At 35.9% G+C, this 24,629-nt stretch overlaps 2 protein-coding genes across 4 annotated transcripts; both read left to right on the plus strand.

The window, feature by feature from the left end:
* LOC116027163 (vacuolar protein sorting-associated protein 54, chloroplastic) lies at nucleotides 1–17,566 on the plus strand. Its single transcript, XM_031268609.1, has 19 exons — nucleotides 1–1,039; nucleotides 3,732–3,794; nucleotides 4,083–4,162; nucleotides 4,917–5,034; nucleotides 6,389–6,463; nucleotides 7,592–7,748; nucleotides 8,040–8,128; nucleotides 9,512–9,768; nucleotides 10,810–10,981; nucleotides 11,079–11,162; nucleotides 11,246–11,652; nucleotides 11,993–12,146; nucleotides 13,068–13,149; nucleotides 14,269–14,348; nucleotides 14,986–15,147; nucleotides 15,838–15,905; nucleotides 16,475–16,555; nucleotides 16,661–16,914; nucleotides 17,265–17,566. The coding sequence occupies exons 1-18, from the start codon at nucleotides 272–274 to the stop codon at nucleotides 16,794–16,796; spliced, it is 3,033 nt and encodes a 1,010-aa protein (XP_031124469.1). The 5' UTR covers nucleotides 1–271; the 3' UTR covers nucleotides 16,797–16,914; nucleotides 17,265–17,566.
* A 1,226-nt stretch (nucleotides 17,567–18,792) lies between these two features.
* On the plus strand, nucleotides 18,793–24,418 carry LOC116027390 (U4/U6.U5 tri-snRNP-associated protein 2-like). 3 transcript variants are annotated; one of them, XM_031268978.1, is made up of 10 exons: nucleotides 18,793–19,174; nucleotides 20,829–21,194; nucleotides 21,644–21,888; nucleotides 22,011–22,095; nucleotides 22,255–22,440; nucleotides 22,510–22,677; nucleotides 22,771–22,977; nucleotides 23,151–23,322; nucleotides 23,776–23,947; nucleotides 24,051–24,418. In XM_031268978.1, exons 2-10 carry the CDS (start codon nucleotides 20,856–20,858, stop codon nucleotides 24,145–24,147), a joined length of 1,671 nt encoding a protein of 556 aa, XP_031124838.1. In that variant the 5' UTR covers nucleotides 18,793–19,174; nucleotides 20,829–20,855; the 3' UTR covers nucleotides 24,148–24,418. The 3 variants fall into 3 exon arrangements, with proteins under 3 accessions (XP_031124838.1, XP_031124840.1, XP_031124839.1); XM_031268980.1 differs by lacking the exon at nucleotides 18,793–19,174 and adding an exon at nucleotides 19,362–19,552; XM_031268979.1 differs by lacking the exon at nucleotides 18,793–19,174 and adding an exon at nucleotides 19,578–19,596.
* The last annotated feature ends 211 nt before the right edge of the window (nucleotides 24,419–24,629 follow it).

A 24,629-nucleotide genomic window follows, 5' to 3' on the forward strand; every position in this document is an offset into this window, starting at 1 on the left:
CTTCCGCTTTCCTTTTTGGCGTTTGCAACTTTGCAGGGTCGACACCACACCACACCGCACCAAGATTCACCTCACCTCACCGCTGAGCCAACACTCACCACATTCTCTCTCTCTCTCTCTCTAACCCCTCCATCGCTGGCTGGCACTGATCATTTTCGATCACATTCAGATCCAATCCTCCCTGCGATTTAGATCACTCACTCTGTTTATGCATGTGCAAATTCTTCGTCTTGTGCTGTGTGTCTATGGTATTTAGATCTTGACGGAGAAAATGGAATCACAGCCTTCCCTGTCGTCGGGAAGGTTCGAAGCTCAAGAGAGTTTCAACTCTAAGGTTTCGCGATCCACCTCCGAATCCAACAGCCATAGCCAGAGCTTAGCTTCCATTCTCAATAATCCGCATGCGGGAAAATCTGACACGTGGTGGTGGTCCGCCTCCGCGTCTGTCCCCATCCCCGAATTCGCCGCTCTTCCGCCTCCGTCCAAGCCCGGATCTGATCTCGCCCGACCCGATTTCGTCACATACTTGTCATCTATCTCCGAACCGTATGCCCGTTTCCATGACATCCAACAGCACACTAAGTTTGAGTCCCTTGAAGGCCAGAACGGGGAGAATGCGCTCGTTGCGTGCCTTCGGGAAGTGCCTGCGCTCTACTTCAAGGAGGATTTTCAATTGGAGGAGGGTGCCACGTTCAAGGCTGCGTGCCCGTTCCGAACCACGACCGAGAATTTGGTGCTGCAAGAGAAGTTATCGCAGTATTTGGATGTAGTGGAACTACACTTGGTGCGGGAGATTTCTTTGCGCTCTAGCTCCTTTTTTGAGGCTCAGGGGCAACTGGAGGACCTCAATGGTAAGATCGTTGAAGGGTGTAATAGAATACGAGAACTGAAGGAGTCCATACGGTTGCTGGATGCAACTTTGGTGGGGTCTGCAAGAAAGGTCCACGACTTGAATGAGCAGAGGGGGGATTTGATTTCTTTGCAGAACAAGTTGAGGCTGATTCTATATGTTAATCAAGCTCTTTCAACTCTTAAGTTGGTATGTTCTAAATTTCTGGAGAATATTTGAAGCTGCATTTTGTATTTCTGTTAGACTTTGCTCCATGTATGTGCTTGAATATTTTCATAGTAGACATTTGTGATTCATGATTAGGATCACATGAAGGTGAACTGAATAGATAAAAAATACAAGCACTCAAAGAAAGTATCATATGACAAGATCAAACATTCTTTCGTTTTGCATAAGCTGAAAGGTGCAATTTCTAGGTTTGAAGCATTTAAGAACATTAAACAGTTATCACAAGTTTAAGAGGCCAATAGTTTTAGTTTGTTACACAATTGTGCACCCATAATATTGTTATAATTTTGGGAGTTAAATTTTTTTAGGAGTTTTCCTTAACAAAAAGCCAACATTGTGAATTTGGATTTTAGTGTCAGAAATGCTAATAGAGTTATTCTAGTAAAGAGAAGACAAAGAAAAGCATGGACAATTAAGAACTGAAGTTTCCAGCAGCTTGATAAAAAGTGGAGATTTTCACTATTTTGCTAAACAGCCTAAACTTGAAAAATTTTGCAAGAGAATAGAGCTGTATTCTAATCTTCAGCTTGAAACTGATCATTGATCCCATTGTTTAAGTATAAAAGAGTTACTTATTCTATTCCTAGAGAAAATGAAGAAAGTTACCAAGCAGAATTTCTAAATTGAAGACAGTTGGAATGCTGAATAACAAAATGGACTCACTAAGGATCTTGGTAGAGTTTGCTACAAGAGCATGTTTAACTAAAGTCATAACTCACATGTTGGGAGATCATGAAATGGAGGAGATTGAATCTAAACAAAGATGCGTGGTTTTTTTGTGCAACAAGGCTGTATGACTCAAATAATACCAATGTTGAGAGAGGTTTCGTTTCCATGGAGAGCTTGTAAATTCAAAGAAGAATACATTCTTGATGGGTTTCATCCCACATTCCCACTCATTGTAATGTGGTTGTTGTAGAATTAAAGGAAGAAACACACTTTGAGATTTATTAACTGATGGAGACTGTTTAGCCAATAACTTTTCATGGACTTGTATGATCAGCTACTACTACATCAGTAAATCCATTAATCTATCTTTCTGATACTTATCTGCAGTCTCACCTAGGCATTTATCTTATATGGAGTATTTTGCATGTGAGTAATTTCTGGCCAACTTTGTGTTGATATGTGTGTCTAGCACTCTAGCTACCCTTTGCGAATGTACTTGGCCAACTTATCTTTGCAATTTTTTTTTTTAATTTTTATTTATTTATTTATTTATTTTTATTTTTTTTTTATAGCTTTGGGCTAATTTTCATTCCTGCTTTCTGTTCTGTAGATATTGCTTCTAATTGCTTTGTTATGGGTGAGATGGACTTATAAACTGATGTGTCTGTAACCCTTGCAAGAGTAAAATTATTGATATGGGTGATCAAGAGCATGCTCTTCTCTTAAGAATGGAATAGTTGATGGTAAATCTGCAAAAAAGGTCTTTTGGCTGCTTGGAGAGCCTGCAAAGTCATGAGAATTTATTAGAAAGTCATGGACACAATTCCATGAGTCTCATGTGAGGAAAGAAACCCAAAATGTTTTGAGAGCTTGGTTACCCCTGTAGATAGGAGGGTAAAAGATAAATGTCCTGTGTTATTTTCTTTTGGTGTAATCAAATGGCTGTAGGTGGTTTAAAGGGGCTTATGGAATTCAGGAGCTCTATGCATTTGACTTCTATTATTAGGTTATAACCATCAATAACTTGGCATTGTTGTTTAATAAATCCATGATTTGAAAAAAAAAAAGACTCATTTGGTGTTAAAGACTATAGGTTGTTAATTGTTATCAGTACAAGCACATGGTCTTCCTGTGTTCATAAATATTGATAATGATATGGCATTTGAATAAAGTTAGCCTGGTTTTGAATTTCTTTTTGTAATTAATTCATATAATTTTTTCGTTGTCATAAATTTCTACGCTTTATGATTATTATATCATGGCTGTCATAAGAGTCTGTCTTGTCAAAGTGTATATTGTACCTGGATGTTTGTATTATAAAATAAATCCTCAATATCTTGTTTATAGACATTTTTGTGGAATAGAGCTTTTTTTGTTATCAAGCTTCTGAGACTCAGTGACCCCCAAAGAAAATAATAGTTTTACTTGTAGGCCATGGCCTACCTAGTTAGATGCGTCGTGTCAATGATGTTTAGATAGTATTATAATAATGTTTAAGAGGTAACCCATTTATGCTTGGGTTATGAATATAATTAAATTCCATAATTAAAATGTTCAGATTAACATATGAACATTCTTGTATTACCATTTGAATGTTTGCGTATTATCATTTACATCATTGACACAGTGTGCCTAGCTATGCCATTGCCTACCTAATAATTTGACCAAAGATAAAAAATAATAAAAAGAAAATATTCCCCCTTTACTTTTGTAACACTGAATTTTAACAATTCAAATCATCAAAGTAGCAGGATTGGAATTTGGAACTGAATGTACTATTCTTGAAAGAATCACTGTCCTGGTTGATAATGACTTGAATGCAGCCATGTGATTTACCATTTCGGAAACCCGTTGATTAAATTATTTTTATGTATGTATTTTTGTTGTTTGCATTTTGAAATGTGTATTGTTGGCTGACTTATTTAACCAGCAAAGCTTTGGATGCTTCTCATCATGCTAACTCTATATTCTCACTTTCATGCAGCTTGTTGCATCTGCCGATTGTGCTGGAGCTTTAGATGTAACAGATGATTTGCAGCATTTATTGGTATATTTGCAGTTAATCAAATGTCTTTGTTTATGTTTACTTTTCAGTTTTGTACATTTGTAATTGGTTAATGATTTGGTTATTTTAGGAATCTTCTTGGCTATTATTATTATTATTGTTGTTGTTTTTATTGTTATAATATATTGGATGTTGATTTCTTAGGTTGGGATTATGCTCTGAAAAGTTTAGTTGCATTTATATGGTTGGGATTATGCTCAGAAAAATTTAGTTGCATTTATTTATGTAGTAATTTAATTGATTGCCAAGTTGTCATTTCCTGTTTGATAGGATGAGGATGAATTAGCTGGTCTACACTGCTTCCGTCACCTTCGTGATCAATTAGCTGCTTCGGTTGAGTCCATTAACAGGTTCGTCTGTTATTGATCTTGTTATGTTTTCAAATTAAATGAATAGTGTGATGATGAAGTAATTGTTTGATTAGTGAGCTCAAGTGCTTAACTACTCTGGTATGCTCCAAATTTTTTTGAAAACATGTCAAGGTTAATGCAGCCCTAATTATTTAAAGTAATTCTCAGTGTGCAAAGCATATGCTTTAATGGCTGGGCACCCTTTTAATTTGAAAACATGTTCTATCGATTTCTATCTACAGCTTTGAAGAATTGGTTTTGCTTATGATTAGCTGTCAAGGGCTTTAAGGCTTATGCCTTTTTCTTCATTTATTTATCAAGACATGCCAAAGCCTTAGAATGTGTGATCATCTCCTGAGTCCTGAGATGTACATCTTTGTTTGTAATGGGTGTCACCTTATATATATATTGTAAGATGATATCAATCAACACTCTAAAGAAGAGCTCACTTGTTGACCATTTTGTTGTGGGTTATGCCCTGACAACTTTGATACTTCTCTCTTCTTATATGGTCATATCCTTACGTATAGCCATTTGTGAATTGTACCAGTGCTTTCTGAAATTATGTTTTTGATCACAAATATGAAATATTTTTTCTTTGACATAAGCATTCTGTCTCAGATGCTTCATCATGTTATTTTTAACCAAAAAAAAAAACTTTGAGATGCAAGGAATACATCTTATCCACATATGAAAGAGAATTTAAAGATTTCATATACCTTGGTGTCATGACTTATCAAATTCAGTATTGTAGCATTCTTTCAGCAGAATTTATGCGGACTTCTATACACGACACTGGAGATACAGATGCATCAATAACATCAAAATTTAAAGCTCGAGCAACTATAGCTATGAATGGAGAAGGAAATGAAGTAAGTGTGATTCTACATGCATCTTGCTTATAGGATGCACTTATCATATACAGTACCTTTATTTTGATTAAAATTTATTGTTTTGTTGATTGGGCTATCAGTAGGGATGTTAACGGGGCGGGGTGGGGGCGGGGGACATCCCCCCCATCCCCGCCCCCGACTTTCTTCCCCATTCCCCGTCCCCATCTCCGCCGGGGAAGGGAAAAATCCCCCCATCCCCATCCCCATGGGGATTATTCGGGGACGGGGAATCCCCACCCCGTTTATAAGTTATAAAAAGATTTAAAAATTAAACATTAAAAATATTTAAATAAATAACGCATATATATTCATCTCCAACTTAAAGTAGTATTCAATATTTTACAATTAAACATGTTACCTAAATATACCTTTCATGACATACAATGACAAAAATGCTTCTAAAAATTATACTTTGTATATATTATATACAAAGTAATACATATGTGTGTGTTGTGTGACTCCCCATCCCCGCCCCCGTCCCCGGCGGGGAATTTAAAATTGCCCCCATCCCATCCCCAATCCCCTATTTTTGTCCCCATCCCCATCCCCGTAGGGGCGGGGAATCGGGTTCCCCGTCGAGTACGGGTACAATTGACATCCCTGGGGCTATGCCCATGTTTTCAAGTTAAAAAGGATCAATGATTTTGAAGATCATTAATGCTAAAGAATTGACAATTGACTATCCATCTTTTAAGCATCAACCATAATTTCTCCACTGTAGAAATTGGATTTTTGAGCTCGTCCCTCTGTAATAATCATTTGCTAAAGGAGCATATCAAGTTGATTTATGAATTAAAATTATGACATGCTGATATACCACTAGAATACATCATAGCTAAAGGTTATTGTCTTCCTCCCTTACTCCTTTGCCCCCTTTTGCAGCCTCTTACTCTGATCAGGTCCAAATATTTTTTTAATTGTGCCATTTTGGTCATGTATTGTAGTAGTTTTACTTGCAGTAGCCCATAAAATTCAGCCATTGAGTATGCCTCCAATGGAAAATTCCCTTCCTTTTTGTGGTCATAAATGTTTGATTTCCCAAAAGAAAAATTAAAATGGATCTCTTCTTTAAATCTACCATCCTGTAATCCATATCCTAAAAATATAGTCCACACTGCTTTTATTTCATTATAGCTTCACTTGTCTACTCAAACTTTCATCTTACATAAATTGATTTCTGGTGATTCAATCTATGCATTCCTTACAGGTGTAAGTGGTATAATAATGGTCTGTCTCTTCTACTGGCTTACTGTTGTTAGTGTTCAACAAGTTCTTATGTTGTGAGTTTGGAAGGGATCATATCATTCTAAAAACTGCTCTTGGTGTATTGTAGGTTAGATTGGATGAAGAAGAAAGCTCCAATTTCCGAGATCGACTCCTTCCTCTTGTTATTGGATTGCTTAGAACTGTGAGTAACATGTTTGATCACTGTTTCTCAAGTGTACAGTAGCTAATGATTACTTTGATTACTAATATTAAAATACGCATGGCATATCTGTGCTTCCTCTCTCCTTGATCCTGATGATGCTGTTACTCTGTTAGTAGAAAGAAATGTAATTCCTCAGAGTATTTGACTATTTGTGCAAGATTGTTGTGAGAAGGATTTCTTATGAGCAATAATTGATAAATCTGTTATGGTGTGAGATATAAAGTGGATTTTGATTGAGAAGTAAGGGTTTGTAATTATATTTTGATGAAAGTTGGTATTTGTGTAGTGGCTGAGTGCTCATGGGTTGACTATTAAAATCATGGCTTCCTGTGGTTTTCACTGCAGCAACTCTTTGCCAATATTTGACAAAATGTGCTGTGTCTAATTGGACTCACAACCTTAATGGCTATTTTTCAACCTGTTCGCTAATATTGGATTAAATGTCCTGTGTCCAAAAAAAAGTCAAATTGTTTGTTGGCAGCTCTTATAAACAAAGATTGGGCCAGGGTCACTCAACTGGGCTATAATGCACATGGGTCAAACCATATTAGCTAGTCTTAACCATGGCCTTATGAACCCATATGTTCTCTCTTATTTTATCAATGTGGGACTCTTAACAGCAGCTATAGATTTCAGGATGACAAAAGGTAAGATCTCCAGAAAGCATTGTGAAGAAAAGTCCCAAAGAACCAAGAGTAGAAGTAACTACATATAACAACTAACAAGATAAATAACAGTTAAAAAAGTTAACTGTTAGATTGTTTGCAGTAGTTAGCCTGTTTGGATAGGACACATAAGTGAAAAAAAGGATATTAAAGTCTATCACCAAGGAGAAATAGTAAATTCCTGGGTTAAGCACCACCACCACAACCTATCCATCCCATGGAAACCCAACCAAAATCTTCCTATCCATTTGTCTTTTGTTTGCATGGCTTCTAATTTTCAAGTGGATGAATCACAGTGCCACTTATTTTTTTGTTTTTGTTTTTGTTTTTTTTCTCCATTACTTAGTTTCATTTCTAATTTTGACATTTTAAAAATTGAGTTTGGTTGCATATGTTTCCAAGGGATGTTATGTGATGTAGTGATCTACTATCTATTTTTCAGGCAAAGCTACCTGCTGTGTTGAGGATGTATCGCGATACTCTCACAGCTGATATGAAAACTGCTATTAAGATATCAGTTGAAGAGCTGCTTCCAGTTCTTGGTGCCCAACCTCTGGATTCTGATTTTGTCACGGGAGAGCGAGCAGGGGATACAGATGGTGGGTGAACATTTTCTATTTCCTTAGCTACTGCCTCTTCTAGACATAGTTTAACTGTTAATAGAGTACATACCTTATCCCCTGCCACATCAAGGTCTGGAAAAGAAAAGTACACATATTATCCATTCTGAAAAATGAAAATATGCTTAGGATTCCATCTCACCCTTGACATAATGATGTGCTTCTTCTTCTTCTTTTTTATTTTTTATTGGGGTTTTTTTTTTTTACACTCTTGTGTTTGTTAAAAGTAGTGATCCTTTAGTTCATAGTCTGACTTGTATGCTGGCTCAGGTGGAGGCTCATCGCTTGCAAGCAGGCTGAGAAGCCTGTCTCCTGAAAGTTTTGTTCAACTTTTGAAAGCTGTTTTCATGATAGTGCAGGTAATGTATACTTGGACCACTTTTCATTATCCTCCTGTGGCTGCTATTTGTTGTGGTCCTTTAGTATTGTTGATAATGGTTGTTGGTCATGCCTGATAAATCATTGTATGATAATGCTCCTGGATACTTATATCTGGTCAAAAGAAATTTATCCCTGAATGAGCAAATGTATTTGGTATGGTTTTCAAAGCAGAAACTAGATGCAGAGACCACAAACATACTGATTATTAGTTTTTTTTTTTAGTGATGAGGGAAACCCACAGTCACTACCCGAGGGTGTGCACGGGGTAAACCCCGCCTTGTGACCCTAGCCGGCAAAGGACCACAAGTAGGTAAACCAGCCTAGGTTGCCCATAGCTAACCGGCTCAAACCAAGAGGGCTGGGATTCGAACTCGTGACCTTGTGGTTACAAGTTTGTATCCTTAACCATCTTGGCTGGGNCCCCCCCCCCCTGATTATTAGTTTTTATCAGTTAGTATGGATGCCCCATGGTGGGTGGGGTGTTTATTTTGATTCTCCTAGGTTATTGCTTGCAGAATGTTTGGGGTGATTTTGAGGCTATACTCCCTTTCCTCTTTTATTTTATTGTTTTAAATCCTGCATCACTTTCTGAGTATGGTCTAGTTTGTACTCTGTTGGTGAAAGAAGATGTAATGACTATTTTCAAGGCTAATTTTATAACACAATTTAGAAATAGATAGAATTGGATACAGCATTTACTTAGACTTTTTTTACGGTTCATTTCTCATTTTCTGTAAAATAACATTTATTACCTAGTTTTTGTTTTTCCTTTCTTCAATTGCCCATGTTTGTTCCAACGCTTGCTTTCTCATTCCTGACTATATGAATAGAAAATTGTGCTGAAGGCATCCTTGGAGATGTTTGATGATTTTGAAATTGAAATCAAAGAGCATAGATTGTGTTTTGCTCCTATTGGATGATTACTGCTGAGTTGTTCTAAGGGATTAATCTCTGTGGAATAATATCTTCATCTGTTAGCTTTGATGGGTTGCAATAGCTTCTGGAAAGAAAAGCCTCTAGTTTTAAACCCCTTCTTGTTTTTCTATGGGTTTGCATGATATTTTCCAGAAAAAAAAAATATAAGTAGATGATACCATTTGAGGTTCAGGTTTTGGCTAGAATAGCCTTGAGAAACCTCAGTTATGATTGTCTTATTTGTTGCGATTAGCATTAGTGTTTGCTATCTTATTTGTTGTAGACTCATGAAGTTGTTCCAGTGACTTCTTCATCAATCTACTTTACTTTGTTGGATAAGTTTTTGTATTTTAAACGACTGTGCTGGACCTTATTTGCTTATTTTATTATCTGTCTATTCCTATCTGGTATGATGTAACTTGATTCTTATCTTTTAGTGAATGCAGGCCCACTTGGCACGGGCTTCTGAAGTTAAAAAAGCAATTGAGTGGATTATGTGCCATGTTGATGGCCATTATGCTGCTGATTCAGTGGCTGCTGCAATTGCACTTGGGGCAGCTGCTGCAGAAACAGCTCAGGAAACAGATAGTCCAGTTAGTTCCTTTCTGCCATATTCTACTCAAAGAAGCAGTAACAAAGTTTCTTCAACCCAAGGAAAAGGTAGTGAGGCGTCAACAGCATCAAATTTGTCAAGAAATTTCAGGTTACTTCTGTTATTACTAAAGATGATCTTTTGTCTAAATTAGGAACCAATAATAAAAAAGGAGTAAAGTCCTTGATGCATTCTGTGATAGTGTTTAGCAACTATTTTCTTTCAAACGCTTCATAGTTTATGGATATTTGTTTCCAGATTATTATATATTTATAGAGCTTGCCGTATTTCTTAGTGCAATGCCTTGTATGTTTGTCGCACAAAAGAGATAGCCCTTATATGCCAGAGCCTCATGAGATAGTGCTTTCTAATAGCTTTGCAATATGTGGTGAGAACTGTCCTTCATCTGCTTTAACTCTTTTGAGTTTCTGCCACCTTGAAAGACTGAAATTGGTTTGGTTTGTGAGATGGTGAGTATTGAGTTGCATTTTCAGTCTTGGACCTTTTTAAGGATTTGCCTCGTGTGTGGTTCTGAAACTTGTGAAATGCTTACCTGGTAAAGCATTCTTGTAATTAACAAAATTACTTCCAGTTTGCCCATACCAAAAATGGAAGGTAGTTGATGTTTGCTTGCAATTTCAGTCAGTTTCCCACCCTCTTTAGTGTAGTTGTGTGCTCTACTTGCTCATTTGCCACTTTGACTAGAAGAAAAGTTGCTCTTATCTCTGAAGGCAACTATGTACTGTATGGCTTTCTTATGTATGTGGGTCTTGAAAACTTTGTATAGCTGTTAACCCTAGTTAGCATTTTAATTCTGGTTGGGTTCTGTCCTTTGCTGAGCTGTTGTAGGTATGAATTATGAGGAGGGTGTGGATTTAGCTTTATTAGGGATCTTTTAAGGTTTTATTTTAAAAATATTCTGATCATTAATTCAGTCTAAGAGCTGGAATATCACTCCCTTTTCATCTTTCCTAAGAATTCAGAAGTAAAATAGTCTAGATGTTGAGATTTCTTACAGATTTGAATTCTGGAGAGAGCTTTCAACTTCTAGCACCTTTGCTGTTTAAAATGTGTAAAATAGGCTATATGCTTTTAAAATTTGTTGGCATGGTGTGCATGTATAATTATCTGAGGTGTTTTTCTTTTGGACAGAGCTGATATTTTGAGAGAGAATACAGAAGCTGTTTTTGCTGCTTGTGATGCTGCTCATGGTAGATGGGCAAAGATTCTTGGAGTCCGTTCTCCAATTCATCCAAAACTAAGATTGCAGGAGTTTCTAAACATATATAACATAACCCAGGAATTCATAACTGCAACTGAGAGGGTATTTTGTTTGATACTTTTAAAATCATAAACTTATATTTTGAGATTTTAAATTTACATCCCAGTGGTTATGATGCTATGATATGCAACACATACAGATAGGTGGAAGGTTGGGGTATAGCATTCGAGGAACACTACAGTCACAGGCCAAAGGTTTTCTAGAATTTCAACACGAGTCTCGAGTTAGTTCCCTTCCAGCTCTAAGTTTTTCCCATGTTTTGACGGTTTGACCTATTATGATCTAATTGTTTGCTTATTACATCAGATGGCAAAGATGAGGGCAATACTTGACCAGGAAAATTGGGCTGAGATTGATGTGCCTGATGAGTTTCAGGCCATTGTCACATCATTCTTTTGTTCAGAAACTTTGGTTACAAGTGAGACTGCTACAAGTAATGGTCCTGTAGCCCCAGGCAGTGAAGGTTCCCCCGTGGATGAAGGGCTCTCAAATTCATCACAAAATATGGAGCAGCATGATTCTGTTGCTGTGCATCTGGATAGTGCAGCACAAGGAAATTCTTCAGGTTTAAGGAGAACTGACTCAAATGAGAGTGGTAATGTAGATCCTGAAAGTAATTCAGCACATGCTGTTGAATCGAACTCAAGGGAACGTGGAAAAGCTTCACCTAGAATGCTTTATTTCAATGAAATAGGATATCACATGGTTAACTGGTGAGTAGTTCCTGAACAACCCTTTCCTCCCTTTTATGTGTGTCTGAGTCTGTGTATAGAGGTGAGTTTTAGCTTTTTCCACCTTCTCAATCACATATCTGCTCTCTCTTAATTAAATATGTGTGTATTCTTTTAGATATATTTTATCATTTCCATTTTTATGACCGATGCAGTCCCTCGATTGGTCCTTCTGGTCCGTTACATAAGTCATAGGAAGGTTCTTTGTTTTATCTTCTTGTCAATGGTCTGCTTTGAACTGTATTCCCTGGTTTTTACTTTTTTACTTCAGTTATACTACAATTACTCAGTAAAGATAACTAATAGTTGTTTCTTTTTTCAGTGGCTTGATTCTGGTGAAGATGCTGTCAGAGTATATTGATATGAATAATAGTTTGTCTGGACTTTCTTCAGAAGTTGTCCATCGTGTTGTTGAGATCTTGAAATTTTTCAACACAAGGACTTGTCAACTTGTCCTTGGTGCTGGAGCTATGCAGGTAGTTATAGTGGATACTTGATTATTGATTGATGAATTACTATAGTGATTTTTGCATTACTGAGATAAGTATTTTTAGTGACCATAAAGTAATAAATAAACGATGATAACTTCTTTGAATACTTTGGTTGTGTTGGATTCTTGCCTACTGATCCCTTTATCTTGTTCCTTTTTCATTGAACAATCATGTACATAAACACTATACCTTCCCCTCTTCTTTCTTCCAATCTCCCCAGTTATGGTCTGTAGGGATTGAAATGGTAAGCATTTCTGCTAGAAGTACAGAAGTATCAGACATTCAGAAGATTTTAGAAATGGATGAAAATCAAGTTAACAGTTGGCTGTGACTATTGGCCAAAGAGCCTTATTATACCTGGTCTGTAGGGAGCAACTTGTTTTCAAGTCTTCGAATGCATGAACTTTTGTTTTTGGGTGTACCAATTCATGGTATACCACCAAGCCAGTGTTTATTACCTAATTACAGACTTGACAGTACGACACAGTATCTTATTACTGCACTTGCCACTGGATGGACTGTTTTACTTTCTGTACAATCAATTAAAATTGATTTCACATAATTGCTAATACAAATGCCACACCACAAGCTTCTTATGGAAATTTAAAAAAAAAAAAAAAAACAGTTTTAGTGAGATTTGTAGTGTGCATACTATGTTTTGTGGAGATTTAGCTGTAATAATCTTAAATTAAGCCTTGCAAGCTGATTTTGTTAGAATAGGCTCCTTGTTGAATTATTCTGGCATACAAGAGTAATAGATTAGTAGAGTTAGATCCTGATAAGGATATTGGAATTGACTTACAGACTAAGAGATTTCTAGTTTTTCAAATCAATTTGGGACATTTTTCACTAGCATTAAGCCATATTGTTTATTCTTAAAGCATTTAACTGAATTAAATTATGCAGGTGTCAGGCTTAAAGTCTATTACTTCTAAGCACCTGGCTTTGGCAAGTCAAGTAATCAGTTTCACATATGCTATTATACCTGGTATGTGATGCTGGATTAATTAATTGCCGATAATTCTAATCTTTTCTATACGCACACAAAGCCATGCAGTATATGTATGCTACTTGATGACTTGTCTCATTTGATCTCATTTATTATTCATTTTAGTTACTTGGTACTTTCTAGCATCTCTGCTCATTTTCATGCTTAAAATATGTTATAGTTAGTATGGTTTGAGTGGATATAAGGTCCAGTTATGACTTATGACTAACATGGCAGGCTTTTTCCCCTTTTCTAATGATTGGCTCTACTCCTTAACTTTTCCTCCTGTCTGCCCAGTTTTCGGCTCTACAAACCGTCAATAGGATATGTTCTTGTTTTGTTTAAAGGAAGATGGCCATTATACTTTCTTTTGTTTTCCTGCTGTTTTCAAAGCATGTGTGGTGTTAGAATTGAATGTACAGACCTGACCATTTATCTTTATTTATCTACATTTCATATGAAAACCCTTTCAACCATCACTTTGAATAGGGTATAAGCGTCAATATAATTAATGAAAAAGGTTGTTGCCACACACCAAGTGCGTGCATCCATGTGTAATATGCATAAATATCTAATAAAAACTTTATAGGAGTGGATGCAACAAAAAAAAGGTTAGTACCCCTTGTTGAAAATACTGTACTATCAATTTTTATATGAGAAAACTGCCCTTACAGTGTTAAAGTTCCACCAATTCATTAATTGTGAAATTAATTTACCTAATTATACTCAATTATTCTAAACACACCACTCACAAAGTTAATTTACCTAATTAAATACCATATTAAACCATAAACCATATATTTATGTTTTACTTTCATTTACCATATTTACCAATTATTGTATCTCTTTCCTGAAACACTTGTTGGGTAATACATGACACCTCCTTTCTGTATAATATGGATTCTCTGTTTTTTTTTTTTTTTTTTGAAAACTGGATTCTAAGATTTTTAAAAGTTTATCTGCTATACTTGTATGTTTTTATTTTATTATTATGTTTTCTCATGTTCAAATTTCAGAATCAGTAGTGTCTTTGTGATCTTGCCTTGGTTCCAACAACATTCAGTATTGCCAAATTTTTTAATATCTGATTATCTGGCATATTCTTTTGTATTGCTGAAGAAATCAAGAGGGTTCTATTCCTTAAAGTACCTGAAACACGCAAAGGACTGTTGATGTTAGAGATTGATCGTGTAGCACAGGTAAGGGATATTTTCTCTCATTCTCCCCCTTCTGCTATTATCTTTCTAGGCAGTTTTTCAGATTTTTTAAAAGTGAAAGTAGTATTCAAAAATCGATTTTTTTGGATAAACTTGAATTGGTATAGGTGCGCACTTGTTTCTAAGGCCTCTCTTATAGTTGCATGTATCCTTTGGTGTGGTACCCACTGATGCCTTTACATATTATCAATTATTTAAAAAGTATAATTTACAGAAAAAAAATGCTGCAACTTTTTTCTTTGAACATATTTGGTGCTTGTGACATAAATATAATTTGTTGTATTACAGTTCTTTTTTTTTTTTCTTTTTTTTTTTCTTGAAATGCATTAGCTTGTCTCCTTTTTTTTTTGGTGGCAGCTTTGATTTTTAAAATACGACTATTGCTTTTATCTCAGTCAAAACCTGTCCTTTCTGAATTCTGATATAAAATCAGTTAAGGATAAGATTGTGTAATTGTGTAAATGTGTAATGCATAATCATGCATGACATTCGCTTTCTACATGTTTACCTGTGTGTATTTCAAAGTATTCTATAACTCAATCATGGAAATCAAATGGCTAGATAGTTGTTTTTCTTATGTTTACTTCTTTTCTTTTCTTTTTTTTTTTGAAATTTCTAGGACTTCAAGGTCCACAGAGATGAGATACATTCAAAGCTTGTACAGATTATGAGGGAACGATTGCTAATCCACCTACGCAGTTTGCCACAAATTGTTGAGAACTGGAGTAGGCAAGAGGATACTGATTCACAGCCGAGTCAGTTTGCTCGTTCTATTACAAAGGTTGTACTGTAGAAACTTTTATTTGAAGTCATTCTATGTTAGCTCTATTACTTTTCTCGCGACGGGGGTTTAGATGCGTTGAGTCCTAAAATGGGAAATGAGAGGATCTTCTCAGTTTTCTTTTCTCGTCCTAATCTTAGACACTTTTGATGACTGGCTTTTGAACCCTTGATTCTGTTCAGTCTTTATGTCCACAACAGCATATTTGCCTAGGATGCTAATGTGAGACTTGTTAATAGTATGGAAAGCTTCACTCTAATATTTATGAAATATTTTAGTAAAAGTAGCATAAAGGAGGTGCAGCCCATGCTCAGTAAAATATATGTGCTTATCCTGATAACTGCTAGAAAACACTATACAGGGAAATCACAATTCATTAGAACCCCAAAAAAGTAACCACTGAAGTTTCAATCAGTTTCCATAAAAGGAACCTAATGACTTTCCGCTAGCAAGCAAAAAGCTTCACTCAAATCTTTTATGTACTCCATATCTGTTATAATGTGCATTTTTCATTTGTCTTGCACCAATTTACTTCCTTTATTTACATTTCATCTTGGAAAAAATGGCTATTATGTTGAACTTAACATGTATTGTGTTTTTCAAAATTGTAATTGGTCTCTATTTTTTTCCTTAGATTTTGCCCTTTACTAACTAAATTGTCCAACTAATTTTGCTTGCTTAATTTTGAAGGAAGTCGGTCTTCTTCAACGTGTGTTATCTCGAACTCTGCATGAAGTAGATGTTCAAACTATTTTCAGGTACGCAAGCTGGCACACTTCCTGATAATCTGGCATGCTAGTGATTGCAATGCATTTATTGGCACAAATAAAATCTTTTTTTAAGAGGTGAAGTAGACGTCCAAGTGAACAAGACCTGTTTCAGTTCTGGTTTTAGGTTTACTAAATCTTGCTTATTTCTTGTTAAGCTAAAATTGATATTGAACTGGGACATAGGCAAAAATCCAAAAATGGAGCCCAGTGGTTCAACTTAGTTCCAATTTGACTTGAAGTTGTGTGTGTAATCCTTGATTGCTCTGCATCCACCACCTCCTCCTCCTTGGGATGTCAAGTATCTCAATTATGACCAACACTATGCTGAACCTTATTATTGCCAATATTAATATCTCTACTAAATCTGTATTATGAGTGCATCAAATAGGATTATGGAATTGGAAAGTTGGGTACATGCTGAACTGCCTTAAAATGTGAATGCACATGATGTCAGTGTAGTTGCAAAACAGGGCTGTGGAAGCAAACTTAGATAGTAGTTTTAGATTCCCTTTTCTTGCTGCTACTATAAAATGCTTAGAAGTGTGCGTCACTTGCAGGCAAGTGGTGCAAATCTTTCACACCCAAATTTCAGAAGCACTGTCACGCGTTGATATCAGTACTCCTCAAGTGAAGAACCGGTAATGTTGCCTCAGAATCCTAATTTCCCTGACTTTTAAGATTAACACATTAGCTCATCCATTTATTTGCTTGTTATTCAATTCAATTTTGAATGCTATGTGCAGAATGCATCGTGATATTCAACATATTCTCGGGTGTATCAGATCATTGCCATCTGATGAATTGAGTAAATCAAATCCACCTAATTGGGGGAAGCTTGATGAATTTGTGGCGCAAAATTTTGGTGCAGAAGCCAGTTAATAGGTTCCTTGTAGATAGTTATTTGATAAATTGGATGCAGACTTCAGTGGTGTTTTAGGAGCAAATGAGCTACCAAGGATGCCTGAAGCCCATGCATCAATGCTACACTAATGATGAGGTAAAATGTGTTTTTTGTTCGTTTGTTTGCTTTATTTTTATTTTGTTTTTAGGAATACCTTGTAGAACTGAAGTGGTAATAGGTTGAAGAATTAGACGAGATGAAGAGAAGTTAGGGAAGTAATGTTCATAATGTGAACTATGCAGTCCGGAATTACTATTATTCTATTTGTTTTGGCCAATGCCGCATAAACCCATGAAATTTTGACTGGAATGAAATCATTAGCTGCTTCTCATTGAATATGAAAAATAAAAAGAAAATTGCAAGCTGTGAATGACACAAGTCCAAGATTATTAGTGTCATTATGAAATTGGAATGATTTTGAAAGTACTACTGTAATATGTTTGCAGATGTGCAGTCTACTCAATGGATATAGTACTACTGTAACAAATTCAAATTTTTTGAAGTGAGAAAGATTCAATAGCAACAGTTTGTAGTTTTCATGTACACAAATTGAAATGAACCAGATGTTTGTTTTCTGAGATTGTATTATTTCGGCTTCTTAGACTTCTGCCCTCTTTTCAAATTCCTTATTAATATATTTAACTTAGGGCACCATATGTTCTCCCAGAAGGCTGAATAATTGCCAACATATCTTGTAATTTACACTGGTGAATCTGTGAATGTATGCATCATTTTCCCTCTTCTTCCATTCCTTCATTTAACTCAATACTCCACACCTTAATAAGTGAATCTGCCACTGTAAGCATTTGCCTAATTGCATTTTCTTCCTTAAAACAAAAGAAAAACATCCTTTCAAATGCCCTTTTTACTGTAGTAAAGAGATGTTGTAAGATGATTTACTCTATTTTACATGATTGAAACTCATGTGGGATAAAATCAATGGTTTCTAAAGATTCTATTCTTGCAGTTTCATGGTCTTTTTAATGTATAAAGTCATTAGAATTGTCTACAGTATATACTTTGAGATTTTAATCAATGGGGCACTTTGATATGAAGTTTTGAACCAATTATTTTTGGATATAGAGGAAATGGAAATGATTCCCAAACGATAATTTATACTGAAGGATGGAATAATTTATACTACGTATTAAATTTATGTTCCCTTCTAGTTTCAGGCGAGTTATTTCATTACTTCTCTACCCAAATTATTCCATAAACCTTACATTCAACTATATATATATCTACAACTGGTTTAGAAGTGTAAAAAAAAAAAAAAACAAAAAAACAAACAAACAAACAAAAAACTGGGTTAGAAGTAAATTCAATACTCCCCAATTTCGTTTGGATCACTGAAACTTCATCTCTTAAACTTTCCATTCCTTGCATAATATCCTCAACAATAAATAACAAATTCTATCTTTCCTTTGTTGACAGCTTGACATCCAAAAAATTTCCTTCCATTCTCGCAAACTGTGTATAATGAGAATTTCAACCCACATTTACAGTACAAAGTTGGTTTGTATTAGAGAGTAAAATTCTAATTCGATATCTTTTTGTTGAGCATATAATATAAAAACATAAATGTGCAATCCAACTAACAGCTTAGGCTTTTAGTTGAGATGAAACACATGCTTCAATTTGGTATCAGAACCAACCTCATGCCAAAGGTCATCTATCAAAAGCTAATCATCCAGCCAACCATGCGGGAGGAAGCGTGAACTATTAGTTTAAGTTTTTAGTTGAAATGTCAAAAAAATTAAAAATAATTGTCAAGTCATCATTCACGTCAACAAGCACCCGAGACTCCGAGAGGAAGGGGTACTAATTGACTATTAGGTGAAATTGCATTTTTTTTTAGTATAATGGTCTAATTGTACTTTTTTACTAATAGTAATCAATTTGATCATTTTTTTTTACTAATTGACCGGTTAAGCTGTCCAAGCCTACCAAGATTCTATTATTGTTGTTGTCGCTGAACGCCTGAAGCCCTGAGGGCCTGAACTGCGAATCGTGAAAGCCCTAATACGGTAATACCCTAACACCTCGTCGCCCCAAAGGTCCAAGCTGAAGTCGCCGGTCGCCGCCTCGCCTGAACAGTCCGCCACTCCGCCTCTTCGCCTGCTGCCGGACCATTACTCGCTCACCGTCGGGTTTTGAAAGCTTCAAAATTGGCACAGTATTGTATGACCGACCACATGTATGGGCCTTAAGCCACTCACTACTGTTTTGGGCTTGCTTCTTAATAGCAATCCGAAATCCAACCCAAATTAGAGAAAGACATAGCTGTCAATCATTCTAATCTGCCACTTCCGGCCCTTCAGCATCTAAGGTTTCCCGATCAAAGTTTTCCTGAAAGGTATGTTCTCTACTTCTCTCTCTGTTATACGAGTGCCTGGATGAAGTAACAGCCTTTAGTAGTTTAATCTAGCAAAAGTTTGATCCCATTCGTAAATCGAAGCTTCCATATAGTTCTGGTAGCTCATTTCCTAACAATCTTCCACAATACCTTGATTGTATACATTATATGAACTTACAAACATCTAGGTTTCGATTTTAAGACAACTTTGCAGAATGAACCGCAAGAGCCAGTTTTGAAGCCTAAAATCAGAAATAGTATTTAGTGAACTAGTTAATAGGCTTATTGATGGGATGCGGAAGTGTATATAATTGCAATTAAAGAGATGATGTTTCATTCTCGAAATCCTGTGGTAGCATGCATTTGGTGTATGAGTGAGTGAGTGTCTCTCTACAGAAACTCCAAGCTCCACTATTTCCTAGGTTGAGATTTGGGTATTTCATATTTTCATATGCTTTCTTCATTCTTTTGATTTATCCTTTCTGTTAAATATAATGAATAAACAAGAGAAACTTATTATGAGGAGGCAGGGTTTGGTGTTGTTGGCAGTAGCTTTAGGGTCATTTCTTTTCTTTAATACTAGTGCTTGTTAATGGAGGTTGCAAAAGGTGCTGTTTGCTGTCTTATAAAGATTTGGATTTCTTTGAATTGTTAATGGTTGAGAGAGAGAGAGAGAGAGAGAGATCTATGGCTTTAGTATGGGCAATGTGCTTTTGTTAATTATATAATTATAGGAAGATCAGTTGGTTACTTTAGGGCTTCTTTGTTAATCATCTAATTAGAGGAATGAGTAGAAGATTTGTTTTGGGGTTGTGGCAGAAAAGATTTTTGAGGGTTTAATGATGGTAAATTTAAATGAAAATTATTAGAACAAACTAGGTACACAATTGACAAAAGAAGATAGAAGTATTGTATTTGGAATTTTAGACGTAGCCATTGAGCTACTCGGTTGAATTTGAAGGTCTATGGTGCTAGTTGCTAGAATGAATTTTGATGGTGAGTGTTTTTAAGGGAGGTTTGATATATAATTATCATGAGCTTATCTTTTATAATCAAACTCCTAGCAACTTATGTTTTGTAAAATACTTGTTTGATAATGACTAAAGATTGATTGTTAAGCATATAAATTGAGTCAACTAAGTAAATCACTAAATCTAGCGTTTCTCTATTTACTTTCAAACGCTCTACAGTATTTGAATAATGTTTTGTGGATGTAGTGTTATAACAGTTTTACATGTTATAGTTCGGTACTGTTTATCTTGGACTAGGGGTGCGGCATGCACAGTTTTAAAGCACCATGAATGAGTTAATTTACTATGATTGAACTGAAGGTACTGAAGTTCAGTTATAAACATGTGTACAACGCATGTATATGAGAAAGATATGAGTTATGCGACCTAGCTTCTAAACAGAGAAGCACTTATGTCACGGTTTAAGCACTTTTTAATTTTCTTTTCTTAATTGGAGTAATCAAACTGATCATCGAGGTGAGACTTCCTTTATTCATCAGTTAATTTAGAAATGTTGATTTTGTAATGCAACTATACTTGGTCTTTATCTTCTGGTTTTAAATTCAGTGCTAATTTAATAGATTAAAGCTTTAAAGATACATATTTAATGTTAATAACCGTGATTGGATAATACTATTCTGCAGTGTGGTCAAAATAATCTTAATCAGAGAATGACTACAAAGAGGGAGGCAGAAAATAGTGAGCTGGATGAGGAAACAGACTCAAAGAAGCAGAAGATAGTGGAGCAATCCTCCCCCTCTTCTCCACCTCAGCTTGCTTTTGATAATGCCCTTCTTCCACTTGCATCATATGATGATGATGATGAGGATGAAGATGGTGACAAGAGAGATCAAAATGTTGTAAGAGGAAGATTGGGGAGCAGTGAGAACAAGTCTGACAGTGAAGAGGATGATAGTGAAGATGAAGGTGGGAAAGGAAGTGGAGGAAGGAAGCACCGAGTGGTTGAAGTGAGAAGGGACTGTCCTTATCTTGATACAGTTAATAGACAGGTCATTCTTGATTCTTTCTTCCATGGATGAGTTTGTGTATGCAGTAGCCACGCTAATGTTTTGGTCTTTCTCTTATTTTTCATTTTCTTGATCTTATTGAAGCTCCATAGGGAGTATGTGCTAACCAATAGGATTTTGCTCATCCTGTTCTTGGGGCCTGAGGTTGATGCTAAATTTTTTGACTAGATTTCCTTTTTACTCCATATCATGTAGCTATATCTGAATATCATGTTAATTAGGTTTGTAATTAGCAAGCTTCTTTTTAAAAATTTTGCCTTTGTAGGTTTTTGGTTATTGGTGTTTGCTCTCTATTCCATTGTTCCATTATTTTCTTGAAAGCTTATGTAGAAGCTGGATTTCCTTTTTCTATTTAAGGTATCACTACCACTGAAGTTTATGACTGTTGTAACTTGGTGGCTCATATTCTAATTCCTTTTCCACTTTTGCAGGTTCTGGATTTTGACTTTGAAAAATTTTGTTCTGTGTCTTTAACAAATTTAAATGTATATGCATGTTTGGTGTGTGGGAAGTATTACCAAGGAAGGGGGCCAAAATCTCATGCATATACACACAGTCTTGAGGCAGGGCACCATGTTTACATCAATCTGCGAACAGAGAAGATATACTGTCTTCCTGATGGATATGAAGTTATAGATTCATCACTGGATGATATTCGATATGTTCTGAATCCTAGGTTTGTTAGATTTCCTATTTGATTGCTTTTAACAACTTATTTATCTTCTCTTTCTTAGTTCCATATAATTCTTCATCTTGTGTTTTTTGTGGTTGGGATATGTTCTTGGAATCTCTTTGCAGATTTTCTTTGAAACAAGTTGAACAGCTTGATAACAGCACACAGTGGTCTAGGGCACTCGATGGATCTGATTATCTTCCTGGAACGGTACTATCTTGGATATTCTGGGATCAATTACCTTCTTTTTTTCTTTTTTTTTTTTAATTGAATCTATGGAATCCATTACCTTTTTCCTGTTATTTATTTTCTTGTTTTTGTTCTAAATGCTTACCTAATTTAATTCTCCTTTAATTTGTAATCTGTTAGGTGGGGCTGAATAACATTAAGGAGACTGATTTTGTTAATGTTACAATTCAGTCTTTGATGAGGGTGATTCCATTGAGGAATTTCTTTCTTATCCCTGAAAATTATCAACACAATAAATCCCCACTGGTTCATCGATTTGGAGAACTCACTCGAAAGATTTGGCATGCTAGGAACTTCAAAGGACAGGTTTCCTCTATTCCCAACTGCACCTAGATTCTGTAGCTTGAATATATCTTTAACTTTGTGATGTTGCAGGTCAGCCCACATGAATTCTTGCAAGCTGTCATGAAATCAAGCAAAAAACGTTTCCGAATAGGCGCGCAGTCTGATCCTGTTGAATTTATGTCATGGCTTCTTAATACCCTGCACGCAGATCTCAGAACTTCCAAGAAAGGTAGCAGTATAATCTACCAGTGCTTCCAGGTGTTGCTCTATAAAGTGATCATCCTCTTTTTTTTTTTTTCCTTTTTAATTTTTCTAACACTGTATAGCCTAATGATCCATTGTTTATTGCAGGGTGAGTTGGAGGTGGTGAAAGAGATGCACAGTAGAGCTGTTACTGAGAATAAAGAGAATGGAGATGCCCAGACTAATGGTGATGGTGGAAGTGACACTGTCAATGTAATCGCTGAAACAAGTAGAATGCCTTTCTTGATGCTTGGACTTGATTTACCTCCACCTCCTCTTTTCCAAGATATTCTGGAGAAGAACATTATTCCCCAGGTTTGTAACATATATGTAATGTTATTTTGACTGTCCTGAAAATTTGTTTACTTGCATTGTCCATCTGATGTGGAGTTTATAAGCTTTCTTTATAAAATGATAATAATAATGACTAATTTTGTGATATTTCACTAGTTTAATCTTTAATGTAATGGTATGGTATTCTACTGCAGGTTCCATTATTCAATATATTGAAGAAGTTTGATGGTGAGACTGTGACTGAAGTTGTAAGACCTCGTATAGCTAGGATGAGATATCGTGTGACAAAACTGCCAAAGTATCTAATTCTCCACATGCGCCGATTTACAAAGAACAATTTCTTTGTGGAAAAAAACCCTACTCTTGGTAAGTATTTTATTAATTGCAGTTTTTGGATGAGACATATAACTATCAGGAAAAGGATAAAAAGGACAAAAAATTTCTTTCAAATTGGCACTTGAATATTATTGCACCTGGTCATTCATGGATTACTTTTTGTACTTCTATAATGTGGTAAGATTGCAAGGATAGTACTTTTATGACGGGTAAACTCCTTGTGCTTAAATGAATTCTGAGTGGTAGACATAGAACCCTACTTCACCTGGAGATCTCATACTTTCTATATTGATGTGATAAGTTTACTCATAAGATCAGAAAATACCCTCTCCTGTATACACATAATTCCTTCAACCTTACACTTTTGGAGAACAAGAACTTTCAGCTTGCAGTGTCTTTGTAATCTGAACTTGAGATGTACAGTGCTACACCTAGATGAATGCTTTGTCTTGTGATGATGTATTTATCTTGTTCTTGTTCCAGTCAACTTCCCTGTGAAAAATCTAGAGCTGAAGGACTATATTCCTCTTCCATCACCCAAGGACAACGAAAAATTGCGTTCCAAGTATGACTTGATTGCCAACATTGTTCATGATGGCAAACCTGGTGAAGGATCCTACAGGGTGTTCGTACAGCGAAAGTCAGAAGCACTATGGTAATTTTACCCCTTTTCGTTCACATAGTTTTATTATGTTTTCCATGATTTGAACGCCCTTGCATTCCAATTCCAATTATCCGATTCCTTGTATCTGTCCCAGGTTTGAGATGCAAGACTTGCATGTCACGGAGACTCTCTCGCATGTCGTTGCGCTCTCAGAGGCATATATGCAGATCTATGAGCAGCAGCAGCAGTAACTAAACTTCCATTCCTTCATACTATAAGCTGTTTGAACTAATTTGGCAACATTGTCACGTTCTGTACTTTACGGTTAGATTTCTACATCTTCTGAAGGTTGCTAGGTTACCAAAATCACTTCCGTTACATGTCTTTACAGTCTACCATGGCAGTGAAGGATTTGATAGCCAACAATTTGTAGTTCTTGTGTACACAATTTGAAATGAGCCTAATGTTCTGTTTTTGTTTTTCATAGATTCACATTATATGTATTCTTTATCTTTTTGGGGATTTCGCTTTAGCAATGCTCTCTATAATTAACATTTAAAAATTACTTTCAGCGACGTGGTGACGGGTGAGGTTTTGATTCTTGCCACGAATATCGGGAGTTTTGATTTGGGTTGAGTTTCTTATGTGCAGGAGTGTACAATTTGATACGGAGTATTAAATTTTAAAAGCTAGATTAGCTAATTTACCCCTTCATGGGCATGGGATGGACTCA

Source organism: Ipomoea triloba, chromosome 8 (genome assembly GCF_003576645.1).
Source record: "Ipomoea triloba cultivar NCNSP0323 chromosome 8, ASM357664v1".
Taxonomy (NCBI): domain Eukaryota; kingdom Viridiplantae; phylum Streptophyta; class Magnoliopsida; order Solanales; family Convolvulaceae; genus Ipomoea; species Ipomoea triloba.

Excerpts from the sequence above, each read along its gene's own strand:
- LOC116027163 (XM_031268609.1), top strand. The coding sequence starts at position 272 with ATGGAATCACAGCCTTCCCTGTCGTCGGGAAGGTTCGAAGCTCAAGAG. Across the intron at positions 11,163-11,245 it reads AATTTCAACACGAGTCTCGA|ATGGCAAAGATGAGGGCAAT; the intron begins GTTAGTTCCCTT and ends TTATTACATCAG. Across the intron at positions 11,653-11,992 it reads GGATATCACATGGTTAACTG|TGGCTTGATTCTGGTGAAGA; the intron begins GTGAGTAGTTCC and ends TTCTTTTTTCAG.
- LOC116027390 (XM_031268978.1), top strand. The coding sequence starts at position 20,856 with ATGACTACAAAGAGGGAGGCAGAAAATAGTGAGCTGGATGAGGAAACA. Across the intron at positions 21,195-21,643 it reads TTGATACAGTTAATAGACAG|GTTCTGGATTTTGACTTTGA; the intron begins GTCATTCTTGAT and ends CCACTTTTGCAG. Across the intron at positions 22,678-22,770 it reads TAATCTACCAGTGCTTCCAG|GGTGAGTTGGAGGTGGTGAA; the intron begins GTGTTGCTCTAT and ends TGTTTATTGCAG.